The 18,152-nt window shown below is 38.6% G+C and overlaps 1 protein-coding gene across 1 annotated transcript; it reads right to left on the bottom strand.

Annotated features, from left to right (window-relative positions):
* Positions 1-2,296: 2,296 nt before the first annotated feature.
* Positions 2,297-17,320, bottom strand: LOC144628843 (uncharacterized). The gene is made up of 8 exons (XM_078486949.1): positions 16,749-17,320; positions 13,804-14,051; positions 12,691-12,838; positions 10,679-11,760; positions 10,162-10,307; positions 9,542-9,587; positions 8,758-8,845; positions 2,297-5,648 (listed from the first exon to the last, which is right to left on the bottom strand). The coding sequence occupies exons 1-8, from the start codon at positions 17,035-17,037 to the stop codon at positions 2,905-2,907; spliced, it is 4,791 nt and encodes a 1,596-aa protein (XP_078343075.1). The 5' UTR covers positions 17,038-17,320; the 3' UTR covers positions 2,297-2,904.
* Between the last annotated feature and the right edge of the window lie 832 nt (positions 17,321-18,152).

Below are 18,152 nucleotides of genomic sequence, written 5' to 3'. Positions count from 1 at the left end.
TTGATAATGATGACAATGTCTATGCGTTGCCGAAGTGTTCCGAACGTTCTATAGTCACCGCGTGCCTTTCAAATCGGAGGTTGGTTAGATTCGTTACACAAGCAACCAAAGACTGTAGATTTGAATGAAATGTTGTATTATTCGAGGTTCCTAAAGAAATTACTCCAATTTCGGCTTGATATTAGTATTACTTGTGGAAATTGAAACAAACTTCCGAAGCTCGATAATTGTGGGCAAGACTTTTGGACATAAAATACTGCCAAGAACTAATGTTTTGATGCCGGGCTTTGGCGACAGACGATTACTCCAACTGTTCAGCAAAGACCAAAGAAAGGTAAATTATAAATAACTTCATTTCATGTAGATATTTTGATTTTCATGTGAACAGTAAAGTTCAAGGTATTCTCAATGTCAAGTTCAATGTTCGCCGTTAAAAAAATAGCGCTGCAGGGAATAGTTGTTCACCTCGGGGTCATGATCAGTGAATATTGTTGAATATTAAACTCAAATTCATCTCCCTTATGTTTTACCGAAAACTGTAACCGTTTAATATTTTGTCAAAAGACGCCGTAAATTTACATTTCGATTCAGTGCTTTGAAAACACTTTACTTTGTTTTAGAAATCTAAATTCAAATCAAACACCGTAGGCATGTAATGCGTGCAGAGGGCTGAAAGTGCTACACTGTATTATATTATAGACTTTCAATAACGTCCTTCGTCTCTTCATGGCTCACCCGATATTAGACTTTCTCAAAGCCCGTTTCCGGTAGTTGTCTATTTATTATAAGCCTATCTAGTGATTTTTATAGTGTACTATTTTCTTGGTTATTATACTTTAAATAACCCGTAAAATTCAGTACAAGTTCAAGGGCAAGGCGTTTAATAAACCATATTTACTCGCGCTTGTCGGATATGAGATCGATGCAACTACAATGAGAAACAAGTTAAAGGCAATAAGCGCTTCCTTATCGCAAACGATGCAATACATGCAAGCGCCGAAGAATTTTACACCAAATTAAATGATGGAGGGACTGGACTGCTTGCTTTTGCGCTCGCCTTAGCCAGTGTTCAAAAGATAGAAAAATAAAGCAATCAGAATTTGCGCGCAAGCTAAAGAGACGTTTTCGTTTCTGCGGTATGCCTTGAGCTCGCACGTATTCAGCTTGCGTCACTTGCGTACTTCCACTTCCTGGATTGCAAAGCAAGAGCATTCTAAACGTATCAGCCATAAAAAACTGGTCTTTAAACAATTACTATAAGAACTAACCCTCTAGTAATGGTCTAAAGCACCAATTAAGTAGTAGGAGGTCAGAAAGTTTACGGGCGGATGGCCAAAAACGAATGCAAGTAAAACACGTTGTATTCAAATGTCTTTTATGTTATTTATTAAATCATCTTCGTTCGTTATAAAGCTGAAATTTTATCTGGTAATGAATATTTCGTTGTCGTTTTTAAAACTATAAGTACGTTTACAGCTCAAATATAATCAAAGACTATACGTTATGCAAGAATCGTCAAAATAAAGTTTCCAGGGCAATTATGAAATATTACTGATTTACAAATTTGCGATTAACGCCCTCTAGTATTACTAAGTTAGAATCCTCCAGGAATTATTTTCTGCGGTAACTTGTACACATGTACCCCTGCAACACCTTCAAGAGAAATAGGAATTTAGCTACATTTAAGGGGTGGTGGCCGACGTACACAGCCTATAGCAAAACGTTTTTTCTGACTCTCTCTCTCTCCACGCGTTCCATCTTGAACACAACGTTTTCTAGTTCTGTATTCATTGATTATCCCTCAAAGATTTCTGTGATTTTCATATTGGTCCCTATCGATCACGTAAACAACACTTTTACGTACGTCTTTCTCTATTATTGCTCTCAGCTGGGTGCTATCGTGTGATGAATGTCCGAAATAAGGTCATGATCGTTCAATTTGTACCGCGCGAGCGCTTTTCTGGTAAATCAGTCACCAGCTAGAACTTAGAAGAACACAAATGTCCTATGTCAGCGATGCAATTCACGGGATTAATATTAAAACTGATATCGATATATGAGTGTTTCACCCTAAAACCAGTTAACTGTCTATCAAGTCAAATGCTTTGAGAATGAGTGACTTCCAGTGCAATGTATCGCTCAGCTGACCGCACCAAGAGAAGGTACCATTAACCATCGGTTTTCCTGGAACCTTTAAGGTGACTTTCCTCAAGACGTTTTCCATCTGGTTGATTTACATGTTTCTGACCAGGGACATGATAAGATTCTTTGATGGAATTCTAATTTCTCTAAAGCGTTGAAAGATCGTCCGTTCGGGGAGATCTGTACGCCACAATACTCGGGCACATCTAAGCCTACAAAATAACGTCCTTCGCCAAACTTTTGTCGTCTTCCAAAGTTTTGTCGTCTGATTCATTTGCACTTTTAGGTTCATAATTGAATCCTTTGAGAGATTTCCGATATAATCTCTCTAAAATGCTGAAAACTGGTTCATTTGGAGAGACTTGTACATATTCTTCAGGGACTTCTGAGCCTTCAAAATAGCATCCCTCCAAAGTGTTGTCCACTGGTTCATCTGGACGTTCAGGATCATGATTAGGTCCTTTGACGGAGTTCCGATTTACTTTCTCTAAGATGCTGAAAACGGATCCTTTCCGAGCGATCCGCACATATTTTTCAGGGACCTCTGAGCCTTCAAAATATTGTCCCTCCAAACGGCTGTCTTCTGGTTCATCTGGACGTTCAGGGTCATGATTAGGTCCTTTGACGGAGTTCCGTTTTACTTTCTCCACAATACTGAAAATGGATCCTTTCCGACCAATCCGCACATATTTTTCTGGGACCACCGAGCCTTCAAAATAACGTCCCTCCAAAATACTGTCCACTGGCTCTACTGGCTCATTTTCACGATTTAGGATCATGATTGGATTCTTTGACGGAATTTCGATTTGATTTCTCAATAATGCTGAAAACGGATCCGTCCCGGGAGATTCGAACATAATGTCGAGGAACATCCGAGCCTTCAAAATAACGTCCCTCCAAAACATTGTCTACTGGCTCATCTTGACGTTCAGGATCATGATTGGACCCTTTGAGAGAATCCCGATTTGATTTGTCTAAAGCTTTTAAAGTTGATCCTTTCCGGGAGACCCACATGTATTGTTCTGGGACCTCCGAGACTTCAAAATAGCGTCCCTCCAAAAGGCTGTCCACTGGTTCATCTGCACCTTCAGGACTTTTACTAGGTCCTTTCACGGAATTCCGATCAGATTTCTCCACAATGCTGAAAACGGATCCACTCCTAGAGATCCGCACATAATGCTCAGGGACCTCCGAGCCTTTAAGATAACGTCCCTCCAAAACGTTCTCTTCTTGCTTATTGACACAGTCAGGATCATAATTAGATTTCCTGACAGAATTTCGATATAATCTATCTAAAGTTTTAAAAGCTGATCCTTTCCGGGAGACCCACATGTATTGTTCTGGGACCTTTGAGCCTTCAAGATAGCGTTCCTCCAAAATTTTATCTATTGGTTCTTTGTCGGATTTTGGCCAATGAGTTGATCTTCTGACAGAATTCCGAGATAGTTTCTCCAGTGTGCTGAGATCTGGGCCATTGGGGGAGATTTGTACATAATGCGTAGGTACCTCTGAGCCTTCAAAATAACGTCGTTCCAAAGTTTTGTCGTCTGGTCCATCTGCGCATTTAGGTTTATAGTTGGACCCTTTGATGGACTGCCGATATAATTTCTCCAAAATGCTGAAAACAGGTCCATTTGGAGCGACTCGTTCATAATTTTCAGGTACGTCTGAGCCTTCAAAATAACGTTCCTCCAGAGTGTTGTCCACTTCAGGTTCATCTGAACATTTAGGATCACGACTCGATCCTTTGTCCACCGGTTCACGAGTGGGTCCTTTGATGGACTGCCGATATAATTTCTCCAAAATGCTGAAGACTGGTCCATTTGGAGCGATTCGTTCATAATTCTCAGGGACTTCTGAGCCTTCAAGATAACGCTCCTCCACAATGTTGTCCACTGACGCTTCATCTGCAGATTTAGGATCAGGACTAGAACCTTTGCCTGTAGGTTCACTGGCACCGTTAGGATCACGCGGAGTGTAACCCTTGATGGACTTCCGATATAATCTCTCCAAAATGCTGAAAACTGGTCCATTTGGGGCGACTTGCATATAATTTTCAGAGACTTCTGAGCCTTCAAAATAACATTCTTCCAAATTGTTTTCCACAGCAGGTTCATCTTCAGATTTAGGATCTTGACTAGAACCTTTGCTCGCCGGTTCACTGGCACCGTTAGGATCTCGAGTGGATCCTTTGATAGACTGCCGATATAATCTCTCCAAAATGCTGAAGACTGGTCCATTTGGGGCGACTGGTACATAATTTTCAGGGACTTCTGAGCCTTCAAGATAACGCTCCTCCACAATTTTGTCCACTGACGCTTCATCTGCACATTTAGGAACAGGACTAGAATCTTTGCCTTTTGGTTCACTGGCACCGTTAGGATCACGCGGAGTAAAACCTTTGATAGACTGCCGATACAATTTCTCCAAAATGCTGAAAACTGGTCCATTTGGGGAGACACGAACATAATTTTCAGGGACTTCTGAGCCTTCAAGATAATGTTCCTCCAAAATGACGTCCTCTGGTTTATCTGCACATTTAGGATCGTGACTAGAACCTTTGCCCACAGGTTCACTGGGACAGTTAGGAACATGACGAGATCCCTTGACGGACTGCCGATATAATTTCTCCAAAATGCTGAAAACTGGTCCATTTGGAGAGATTTGTACATACTTTTCAGGGACTTCTGAGCCTTCAAGATAAAATCCCTCCAAAATTTCGCCCACTGGCTCACTGCCACGTTCAGGATAATTGTTAGATTCTTTCAGGGAAGCCCGCTTTAATTTATCTAAAGTGCTGAAAGCTAGTCCGCTTGGTGAGATATGTACATAATGTTCAGGGACGTCCGATCCTTCAAGTAAACGGTCCTCCAAAAAGGTGCTTATTGGCTTAAAAATCGGCCCGTCAGGTGTCATTTGTACATAATGAGGAGGAACCTTTGAGCCACCAAAATATCGTCTTTCCAAGACGTCGTATAAAGGCTCATCATCACATTCAGAGTCAATAGTATTATTGTTGTTAGTATCTGAATTAGGCCTCTCTGATGGGTTGAAAATCGGGTCGTTTAGCGAGATTTTTCGTATTTCCAAAACGTTATATAATGATTCATCTTCAGAATTAGGTTCAGGACAAGGTATTTTGGAGGAAACCGGAAAAACTTCATCAAGCGAACAGTAAATTGGCTCTTCTGGGTCTTTCAAGGTCTTGGCATCGGGTTGACCAGGCCCTTTTATACTTTCTGGATAAGGTCCCTCCAAAACGTAGTACATTGGGTCTCTATTGCTACTGCTATCAGAAGCCCCTTCTTCTTTGTCCTCTAAGACTTGGTCCGTGATCGGTTCGCTTTTCTTAACTGGTTCATTTAGGCCGTTGTCAATTCGTTTATTGTTGTTTCCGGATTGAGGTTGTACAATTGTACAATGCAGGTTTCTCGCTTTGTCTTCTTCCTCGAATGAACTGTTTATAACAGAGTATGGTACGTCATATCCAGGGATTTCAAAAGATGCTGGAAATTAAGGATAGAGGTAGCAAACAAAGTAAGTAAAAAATGCAAACAAGCAATGAGTAAAAAAATTTCTGCCCATGCCCAACATAGGATATTTTGATAAGTTAAGTATAAGCTACCATAAAAAGTAACAATAAAATTTAGATATGTGGACTTAAAACTCTAAATATGAAAAAATTGCTAATAGAAAAACGGTTTTCAGTCTATGAATTGGGAGGGCACAGGATAATTATGAATCTTTTATTGTATAGTTTTCCTTATATATAGCGGCTGTAGTTATCTTGCAATGGACAAAAATACCTTCTCATCATTTAATTTTAATTATAATTATTAGTTTATTTAAAAAACTAATAATTATAGTTTACTGCACGCTAATGTGATGAAAAAGCATAATCGTTAAACTAAACTCTGCACTGAGTTTAGGTTGAAAGTAAATAAATGCTTTAATTGTCTTAATCGATTATATTTCCTGACCTACAATTAATTAAATAAGCAAGATATTCTTTGACTCGTGGTGCATCTCAATTCAGATTATGTTAACGCACTGGACGAGCGATATTTGGCGACAATTCATTTTCGCGACTTTGTAGGAGAGCCAAGTTACAGTGCGGCTACTGTAACCGGGGTCACCCAGACAAAGTTAACCAATCACAAAAGAGAACGGAAACAATAAATTTCCACATTTTTTCCTTCAGCCAATGAAATGTCGAGTACAGAACAAAGGAATTTCAACTTCTTCGTTCGCCACGAAAACATATCAATGCTAACTTTTGGTTGTATGGCGCTGGATTTTCAATTAACTTCGATTGCACCCCTTTTGAGCTCGAGTAGTTGTGACAGCACAAGTTGGAAAGTAAATATCAGCGACATTAATGAAAGAGAAGTTCGAAACTGTGTCAAATCAGGGAATGCCACGGCCATGCCATATGTCTCCAGACGTAAAAGTGCGTGGCGGAGTTCGCTCGTGACAATTTCAAACAATTTCCTCTACGGCATCAACCGGAGTTTTGGTAGAACCATTTGGAAAATAAATGCACGTAAGGCCAGCAAAGGAAGACATTCTAATGTACATAACAGAGAAAGCGACGATGACAACATTTTTTTCACTTCACACAATAAAATGTCAGTTGAGTAAAAAACAGTAAAATTTCATTTTGTTCACTCGTGAAGCTATTTACTTTATATGTTGAATAGAGCGTTAGCTTGCGTTGACGTTTCGATTTAAAAATTTGAGTAGTTTCACATGCTGTACAAATGAATGTCATTCGTCATGCAAGTTTGCAAGAATTGAGTTTCTGTGAAAGCAGCGCACGCGACGGCCGTTTGTTAGAATTTGATTCTCGGGAAAAATAAAACTTTTAAATTGCTGGCTGTTTCAGTTTTTCTTGCAATTGTATAAACAGTGCAAGACACAGGACAAATTCCGAACAGGAAAATCGGTGATGTTTTCAACACTAACATACTTTGTTCATTTATTTATTTTTATCTGAATTTATTTCTTTTGGAAACAAATTCCTTCACAAGCTTGTCGAGTTGTTGGTCTTGGATGATGAGGAGCGATTGGCGTATTTGAAATTTTCAAACTTAGCCGCCGGTTGGCTCTCTCTTTGCATGCACCTCAACTTTGCTTTTAAAACAGTTTTAGCCTGTGTACAGCCGTCCCGCTCCAGTTTAAAATTGGTCGCTCATTTGTACGGCAGAGAAGCTTCGATTTTTCCGAGAAAAGTCCCGACCACCGTTGTTGGTTACATGCAAATGACCCATAAGTTCAGAAGGTCATGCTAGTGGGCTGTGATTGGCGGATTTCGATCCGTCTTGCTCTTTAGCACGTCGAAAGATGGATGAAGTTTAAAGAACAGTTTCACTTGCTAGTTAGTAATGAAAACGTTACCGATGTTCCTGTTTGGAATGTGTTCTATTTTCTGCATTATTACAATTGCGAGAAAACACTGAAACAGCCGGCTATAAGTTTTACTTTTTCCGAGAATCAAATTCCGCCACACAGTTTGTCCAAACAAACGACCATCGCGTGCGCTGCTTTCACAGAGATTGAAATCGATTCTCGCAAACTTACATGACAAATGACATTCACCTGTACAGCATGTGAAACTACTCAAATTTTAAATCGAAACGTCAACGCTAGCTAACGCTCTATTCAACATATAAAGTAAATAGCTTCACGAGTGAACAAAATGAAATTTTACTGTTTTTTACTCAACTGACATTTTATTGTGTGAAGTGAAAAAAATGTTGTCATCGTCGCTTTCTCTGTTATGTACATTAGAATGTCTTCCTTTGCTGGCCTTACGTACATTTATTTTCCAAATGGTTCTACCAAAACTCCGGTTGATGCCGTAGAGGAAATTGTTTGAAATTGTCACGAGCGAACTCAGCCACGCACTTTTACGTCTGGAGACATATGGCATGGCCGTGGCATTCCCTGATTTGACACAGTTTCGAACTTCTCTTTCATTAATGTCGCTGATATTTACTTTCCAACTTGTGCTGTCACAACTACTCGAGCTCAAAAGGGATGCAATCGAAGTTAATTGAAAATCCAGCGCCATACAACCAAAAGTTAGCATTGATGTGTTTTCGTGGCGAACGAAGAAGTTGAAATTTCTTTGTTCTGTACTCGACATTTCATTGGCTGAAGGAAAAAATGTAGAAATTTATTGTTTCCGTTCTCCTTTGTGATTGGTTAACTTTGTCTGGGTGACCCCGGTTACAGTAGCCGCACTGTAACATTTCTTTTATTAATTAAAATTGCTCCACGAGCCAAAAGACCCGGCCTGACCAATCGATGAAAATCGATGATCGGAAATTAATCAATCAATCGATATCAATCGATGATGGTTAGTTAATTGATATCGATTGGCATCGGCCAATCGATGACCAATCGATAGTCACAAATAAAATTTCCTTAATTACATCGTTTGTCATCGATTGCTATCGATTGGTCATCGATTTCCAATAACAATCGATTAATTGGCATCGATTATTATCGATTGGTATCGATTATCATCGATTATCGGTTTCATCGATTGGTCAGGCCGGGCAAAAGAGCGTTAAATTAAATTATTCGAAAGCTATTCGTTTTCTGACTCACGTGGGTCTTTTAAGTCAACTGTATAATAGCCTCTTTCATCTTTCCTCTGGTGCGCGCGGTCCACTTGTGGGCTCATCACAATAGTATCCTAAGACAAAATAACAACAAACAGCGATAAGAGCATGAAAGAGAATGTGACCAGAAGAATAAAATTGAAATACAGGTGAATGATTTTAAAAATAGAGCGAAGTAAGGGAGGAATATATAACATAAAAAATGCTAGGGTAAAATCGCCACCTAATACCTAACGCCTAACACGAGAGCACGTAAGTTTTGGGGTAGTCTATTAAGAGTCTGTTTTCCGGGGGGGGGACTTCTATATGAAAGGGGCAGGAAAAAAGATCCCCTAAAAGTGATCAATCTGGGAATGGTTCAAGCTTTTCTTGACCCCTATTGAAACATGCAGATGCCAAAAAAGAGAATGTAATTAACAGTTGTAACCATTAACGAAACCATTAAGACCAATATGCTAAAAAATATTGGCGTTTTGCTCAGAACACCCTAAGCGCGACCAAATATCCGAAATTTACACCCCAATGCGAGACGACGAGCATCACCGCCTCTTTCATATGCGACTCCCCCCCCCCCCCGGTCTGTTCTTCCATCAGGAATAAAAATATCCTCAACTGTCGACATTGCGTGGGAATTCGCATTTTCGAATTGCACGAAGCCTCACAGAGACGAATGAGAGAACATACTTATTCGTATTCATGTGAGAAACAATGCATTCAGGTATTCTGCCGTCTCAACACAACGAAACATTGTGTTCATTCTAAGCCCTTACCATTGTCATCTCACTTCCAGTAACGGAGCAGGAACGAAGCCTCTTGCTGTGGACACAAAATTTTAAAATGTATCAGACATTTTCATGGAATAACAATACTACATAGTGAACTGTGCGCTTTCAGTACGATTAAGTTGGTGTCGGCATATCACCTAGCCCACCTCTATCTGAGTATTCCTCCCAGACGGAGTACTCAGCTGAGAAAAGTCTTTGGTGCAGTGGTTGTAAAAGAATTGTCGAGTAAATAATCTTAGGAACATTATCTTGTATGATGTTGAATTTGACTACGAGCTTTCAATTGAGGAAATTGTGGTTGTCCAAGATAGTTGCCGTACGAGTATTTCTGTAATCTCTAGCTGGGATCTGATACATAACAGGTCATCACTCCTCCTTCATCCACCCCACCCTCTCCTCACTCGAACATTCGATCACTCACTCACTCACTTGCTTATTTAATCAATATCCGACTTGATAAAAGGTTCAATGGCATGGCAGGATCAAACATACGTTCCGCTTAAGGGCGTCGACTCAAAAACAACACTCAAAAATAAGACTAAAAACCACTGTGTTGTTGCTAATAAAACAGTTAAGGAAGGTATCACAAGCTTAGTTTTAGTTACTTTGAATGGCGACGTCGATATACACAGCAGACAATAATGGCGGCAATGATAATGGCTAAGACAGGTAGTCCTGCGATGAGGGCCAAAGTTGCGGAAGAATTCTTTTCTGTCTTCCCTTCACGATCATGACTGAGAGTGGGAGGAACCTAGAAGCAACATAAGAAGAATAACATAATTATATTACCAAACAATCATGAATTCTCCGGGTGAAATGAAGAGTTGTGGCACCGATACGAGCATTTGAGGAGATCGATCGATAGCCTGATGAAAACACTGGAGGAAGTTAAGTTAATATAAGCCTAAGCCCCAAGCGGGGGTTCATATTAGTCCTTTTGAATTCTCCCAAACTTTCTGCGCCGTTTGTATCAGGCTATATGTTAACAGGAGGGGGCCGTTCACCACTTCCTTTGTAAAATAAAGACAACAAAATGCAATGTTGTTTCATAACCGTGTCACATAGCCCTTATGTTTTACCTATTTAAATACGAGTTAGCTCTTTTACTTTATATTGCCTTACATTTGATGGCAAAGTAGTTGGTTCAATGTCGGGTGTCCTCGGTAGAAGAATGGATGGTTTCTGTGAAGTATCAGGATCCTTCGGTGTCTTTCGTGAAGTTTCGGAAGCGGGCGGTTGAATATCGGGCTCCGTCGGTGAAATTTCAGAGATGGTAGGCTGAACATCGGGCTCTGTCGGAAGAATTTCAGAGACGGTCGGTAAGGCATCGGATTCGGTCGGTAAAATTCCGGGAACTGATGCCTGTGTGACGGGTGCTGTCGGTGAAATTTCGGAGCTGGGCTGTTGCAAAACTTTGGAGACGCTTGGTTGTGTATGAGAGGCTCTCGGTGAAATTTCGGAGGTAGTCGGTTGAATATCGCGTGTTGGCTGTAAACTTTCGATGACAGTTGTTTGGGACGAAGTGGTTGCTTTTGGTGACATGTCAGACACGGTCGGTTGAGTAGTGGAAGTTGTTGGCGTTATTTCGGGAACGGTCTGTTGGGAAGCAGGGGTTGTCGACGAAATTTCGGTGACGGTCGGTTGGGTAGCGGATGCTGTCGGTAATACCTCAGTGATGGTTAGTTGCTTAGAAGATGCTGTCGAAGTAGTTGTGGTGACGGTCGACTGGGTAACTCTAGGGGAATTTTCGGAGACAATCGGTTGGGTAACGATTGCCGTCGGTAAAACTCCGGAAACAGTTAGTTCGTAAGCGGAGGATGTCGGCGAAATTTCGGTGAAGGTTGATTCGGTCCCTAGGTATGTTGCAAGATTGGAGATGGCCCGCTTGGAAGGTGATGCTGTCGGTGAAATTTCCGTGACAGTCGATTGGGCAGTGGAGGTTGTCGTTAGAATTTCGGTAATGGTCAGCTGGGTCCCGAGGTATGTCGAAACTTTAGGGACGATTGTGTGGGAATTAGACGCTGTCGGAGGTGCACCTTCGGAGATGGTCGATAGAATAGTGACATTATGTGATGTGAAGGATACAATAGGTACTGAAGGAAACGCTTGTGAAGCAGTTATTCTTGAGGTTGATGATACAATAGATGATGTTTGCAGAGGATGAATAGTGGAAGAGACTGTCACTGTTGTATTGCTCACAGGACCTAAAAACAGCGAATGTTAATAAGAATGTGAATAAAAAATATGTCAACAACAACATCAACAAGTCAGTTTGTTTTCATCAGATCAGGCAAATTAACTTTTCTTTCCGTATTAAAGTAGTGAAAGCTAAGCAAAGCAGAAACTAAACGATAAGTTGTTCTTTGCCACTTTTGTGCTTTTTATAGTGTGGACAGAATTTTTAAACATGTTATTTTTTTCTACCAAGAAATTAGAAAGAAAACACACTGTTATTTTACTTTAATGAAGAGCTATCTCTTATCGATCCCTGGTCATGCCAAACATGACATAGCCCCGAGCTCGAACTAATACATACTATTATTTAATACATTATAGTTATTACACTCATTCTTTAAATTCAGAGCTAAATAGTGATCTGTCTTAGTATGGAGTATCCTACTCTTTATAATAATAATATAATAATAATAGTTTATTAAAACTCTTTAGCAGTTAAAAAGAAACTGAATTAGCGAGTAGCTCTTACATGAGGTATAATAAGTATACTATCTCGACTATTTACAATTAACAATCTATCAAAAAATGACTACGCATAATATTATTTACGAAAAGTAGCGAAATATATAAAAGCTTTCAGCTCTTTTTGTCCTACATGTTATGGCATTATTATACAGGTAAAACCTTTACAGATTATCCTTATGGCTTATGGCTTCTTATGTTTTTATTCCCTTTTCTTATTTGTAAATTTATGCCATTAAATTGAAATAAATAAATAAATAGCTATAAATCTTCCTTTCTGTTTTCCATACATTTGTTTTAATGTTATTTCTGAAATTTGTTGGTACATCAAGACAATATCTCCTAGTTGATGATTTTTGTAATTCACAATACCTGTCTGCCTATAAATGTATTGACGTTGTAAGAGGATTTTAGATGTTGATCTATGGCTGACTTACAAGTGGTATTTCCTTGAAGCTTGAACAGCAGGCAGTTTCGTGTATGGAAATTGAAGCCCATGGCCAATTGCCGAGACACTCTGCAATCCAGAATCAAGTTGAAAATCTTTCCCCTGAATATATCTGTATTTGGTATATTGCTGTTAACCTGTGGGAAAATCACACTTTTATGAAACTAATTTCCATATCGTTTTGCTCAGAAAGCCAAAAAAAGGAGCCAACGTATTTAAAAGCCAAGTTCAATAGTTAGCCCCATGAATAGGAAAAACCAGAAAAAAATACAGCAAAAAAAAAAGGTAGCATTATAATTCTTCAATGCCACTATTTTATTAGAAAACCAAGGATATTTTGAAAAGTTTAACAGGGATTTTTCTTGGAGTGGTTTTCACTTGACTGCCGACAGTATTCAAAGTAATATTAATTTCATTCTTCAAATATTAGCTTTGTTAAATCAACGCATTAACTGACTGATATTGCTCTAGTACATAGTATATTGTACAAATTTCCTTTTGGCACTTATGTCGATATGAAACTATGTCTATAGTTTCATATGCTTTTGTGAACTTTTATCAGTGAGCAAACTTTATAATTGCTGTTATAAAGAGCGTGCAACTGATTTATTGCATTCACACCTGGATCGGACAAAGCTGGCACTTAGGAAAGTTTAAGGGTAACCAAAAAAATAAGAAAATAAATTCATCGAAACTTAGCGGTGTTATACAAGTCGAATAATTAATTAAATTAATTAAATAAAGCATTAACAAATACAATAACGATTGAAGTAATAATTTATCACCATTATAACTTTATGATAATTATAATATAAAATATTTAATGAGGAGGCCTCCAATCACTATAAGTGGTTTTCAGGAGGGTCCTCTAAACATAAAAAATGACCAATAAAAACTAAAAATTAAAAAAAAAACGAACTCGGCAATCTAAAATGCTAAAAAGTAATGAAATTGTTAAAAACTGATTAAAAAACTAAGATATATATAATTAAACCCTAAGATAAAAAGCGATTTAATAGAAGTTTTCTCAATTTTCGCTAAATGCAACATTGGATAAAAAAAACCTACATTTATTATTTTATGTGTAATTATGAATTCTCACCTTGAGAAAGTATGGCGCAGTCGACCTTCTTCGTGTGAGCGTAAAAAGTTGGGCTGAAGCATTGTAATGTCTTAAAAACTGTTTTGAACCCCAGCATCCCTTAAACCAAGAATTGCGAAAATCCAATGAGCAACGCCAAAATTCCCAGAAAGGAAAGTTTAGCGACATCTCTCTCCGCTGTCCAAACGCTAGTGTAGGTAAACGCCTATCTGCCGTCTCCACGGAAAATGAAGTAACAAATTCACAACCTTAAAAATCAAAAAAATAGTTAGTTAAGAGTTAATGTCGCCCCACGGTGAGAAAACTGGGAATAAAAGATTAAAAAAAGCTCAAGGATGGAGGTTGGCCGAATTACTTTATATTGGCACCAAAGATAGGTTAGGTGGACTTATGGATAAAATAAACTAAAAATAGCTTCGCTATCGTTTAGGTATTGGAGATACGAGATCCACTCTCTATTACCCCCTTAGTCCAGTCCCTACCCCCATGAAGGGCGCGCGGAAGACATAGTTCAGGGTCTGGACTATCACCCCCTCAGGTCTCAGGTCCGCGATACCATTTGATGTGAACAAAGCATTTACCTCTAAAGAGACGAAAAGAAATCTGACGTGTCAATCTCGCAGTCGGTTGTCGGACCTTTACAGGGAACAAAAGATAAGAAGTCATATTGTCCCCAGTGAGGGTTCCAAAAACGGTTGCGAAATAAGGTTCTCCCTGTGTTTCTGCTTTAGGGAGCGCATGCTCTATTCACCTCAAATTGCATTGTAATAAATAGCGCATATTTAAATTTACAGTTAGCCGTGATGAAGTCAGAAAAAAAAAAAATTGGTGTAGCAGCACCCAAAAGCTTGTAATTCTACAAGTTTTCTCCTGTTGAAGGTTGTCTTTTTTTTGTTGCTAGGGACATAATTATTCCTGTTGTTTGTTCTATTGATGGGTAGCGAGCCATTCATGTGAGACCTTGCAAAACCTGCCACCCGACGAAGTAAAGTTTTTAAGTTCGTTGATCAGAAATCGATATTCCTTCCCCCAATCAAATTAAATTAAATTTTATTTAGACGTGTTAACGATCCCTGATTCATCTTCTGCTTTGTTTTTCTACCGTAAAAAAAGATCACAAGTATTTTAATTGCGCTTTCCTTTGATAAGAAGGCAATTACGTATTTCCCGAATTATCTCAATATTTGTTACCACAGCGACAAACTTTATAGAATACGTAAAATACGTAAATGCTTACAGCTGCCCTGCAAAATATGGTCTAAGACATCTCTGGCCTTTAAGATTGCTCACCGAAGTTTACTGACTTAGTAAAACAAATCAGGTCTTCGCTGAGCCCCGAGAAAACGTTCAGCTTCAATTATTTTTAGCTCAATCAAATCTATGCTTTGTTTTGGTGAATTCACAGGACAACACGAACAACAAAACCAATATCTGGCCATTAACGTCCATTAAATCAAGATCTTGTTCTAAAGATATCCTGGATATTGCTTCAGTTCTCTTTAACGAGTAAACATTAAAAAAAATGTAGAGATAAGTCACATTTGATTTCATGGCCATCTAGGCCCTCTTTAATACTTTGATGAGAGCGTTCTGTCAACAGTTCAGTCTTGAGAATTGAGAGCTTTGAATTAAATGCTGAAATGCACAAGCATGTTCGTGTTTCATCTAAAACAATTTAACAAATTTAGCATGATTTCAAGAGAGAATTAAAACATTTCACACTACAAACGGAAAAAGGAAATAATAAATACTAGTTATTATAAGTAACAGCTTCAACTATTCCTACATGCAAGTTACGCAAGAGTCCAACGTTAAAAGTCAAAATCAGTTTTATCCATTTCAGTCTTAACCCGGAACTATGTTTCTTTACTTTTAACTACCATTTAAGCATTTTTCTGCCCAACTTAGCTATTATTTGTGAGATTTTTCCAGTCTAAAGGTAGTTTTAGATTTGCAGCTTAAGTGTTTTAATGTAAAGCCGATTGCTATAAGAAGTTGGGTTTTACGTGTAAACTCCTGGCCTTATCAGCTTCAAACCGTTTCAGCCAAAAGGTAAAGGTCTTATCAACACAACAGGGTGGGCTATTTTTATTTTAGTGCCAAGTGCTCCTTTAGTTATATTCTGTCCATTAAGTTAAGCTCCCTCAAAAATAGTATATTGATTGGCAATCAATCAACTTCCCATGTCTGAAACAAATTCAATATTTCATGTGTGTTTTCGCATTCTATGAAGTCGAAAACATCACACGCCTCAAATTAAACTTTACTCTGTAAATGCTACAACTGATGCTTTTATGGGTCATGCCTCTAATTTTCCGCAAAAGAGGACACAATTAAGTTAAACCTAACTTTTTATATTGTGAGTCATTAAAAAACGGAAGAGTATTTTTGGACTTATTTTCATGTTCATATGACAACGAATAGAGTGTTTTGTGTTTAAAGAATTTCTATATGTTTTCAGTGATGACGTATCATATCCTTTACATTATAATTCTTGAAATGCAAAATTCTTTCCGAAAATAATATGCTCTCCCCCCCAAAAAAGCTCAAAGTCAAGAACAAAAATTCCTTTAAATATCAGGGTTTGAGTTCGTTTTCAGAATTTTTTGACGTTCTAATTTTGGAAATGAGGAAGGAGACCAAAAACATATTGCACCCTCAAAAACACTACCTAAGATCTAGAAGTTCCTTCAAAGCAACAGGGAATTCTTGTTAATTCGAGTCCAAATATCTAAATTTTCTAGTGAAACTACGTTATATGAATTAAACAGTTCCCTATCTTTGACTTCGATCAAAATGCCATCAATTGAAGTCAGAAAACACACGCGCCCCCACCTAAGATCGAAAGCTTTCTTCAGAGCTTTGGGAAATTTTTGTTGCTTCGAGTTCAAACATCTAAACTTTGTAGTGAAACTACGTTATATAAATTAAACAGTATTTCTTACCGCTCCCCAAATACCGTCGCAGTTTTCTGTTTTCGACGCAGGCCCATCTCTTGTTGTAAAAGGCAAACGTCGCATTTCTGGCGGGACACAAACACGAGCAATTGCGCTCTCCATTCCAAGCGTAAAATGATTTACATCCACGGCCTGAATTTGCGGCATTTCGATTACACGTTGAAGAGGGAATATAGAATACATCTCTGCCATGGCTTTGCCTGGTAATCTCGAAGTTCTGTGCAGATGTGAAGCGAATGAAGCAGTGAACTGCCAATGCCAAGAACAAAGCCTTCATTTCTGATGAGAATCAAGAATGTTTTTGCCAGTTTAAACGTTTTCTCACTGCACTCTTGTTGTCCAGAACGACGAATATAATGAAATGAATGAGTTCTCAAGAAATGACGCTGTTAACTATATCTGATCTGCCAGTATCACTTCTCAAGTTTACAAACTTTTTCACACACGAAATTGAGACCCCAAATCAAAGCATAACTGTTGATTGTTCTCCCGGTTATGCTTAGAAATGTTCCCCAGTTATAATCCGTGTGACTTCAGTCCATCAATCAGAGGACACTCACTGGCACTTCGGTCGACGTTTGCACAAGGTGAACTGGAGTCAAAATTCCTGAAAGCTTTTATCTAGTCGACCTTTATCGCTGAACTGATATTATTCTTAAACAAACACTTGGCATCCCATTTTAATTTTTTACATTATGACGAATCAAAGTGAACCGAAATAACAAATATATCAAGCATTAAATGCAAGATCGCAGTTGTGAGAGTTTTTATCTGAAGAGTTACGTAGAAATAAGTAGACCCCTACTCTGATTAAACCCTTTAATCAAATTTAACTGCTATTGAGTACAAATATAAATGAATTTTTTAGAGGAAGAACCGCCTTCTTTCTGGTACTTAGTTTACCAGAAATTGTGGTCAGATTTCAAAGATAAAATAAAATAAAAATTGACCCGCTCAGTGAATGATTCCTTAGTGTTAACTGGGGCGGTGTTTTGATCGTTTAATCTTCGAAAGTGTGGTAATTTCATCTGCATTGCAATACCTTGACAGCGAGCAAATATATTTAAAAGTCTTCTGCTTGATAGTTAGCCATATTGGACTCCCATAATGCACTGCTGATCAGAAGTTCTACAGCATACACTGTGACGTGCACGTGCGATTGTGTTTATCGAACACGCGAATGTTGCGCTAATGTTTATGTCATAAACGCTCAATGGCGTCACATGATAGTGACGACTTCAAATGAAAACAATAGTCGCTTGAACCCTATAAGCAGAGTTAACTAAAATGGTCTTCAGTAATTAAAACGAGTGGCACATTAGCTTCAGTATGAAGTGTAACATTTTCGCATGGAGACATTAAAGATATGGTATATGGTTATGGGGTCATATT

Source organism: Oculina patagonica, chromosome 10 (genome assembly GCF_052425735.1).
Source record: "Oculina patagonica isolate OP01 chromosome 10, crgOcupat, whole genome shotgun sequence".
In the NCBI taxonomy this organism is placed as follows: Eukaryota; Metazoa; Cnidaria; class Anthozoa; order Scleractinia; family Oculinidae; genus Oculina; species Oculina patagonica.
This window is presented reverse-complemented; position numbering and strand designations above follow the sequence as displayed.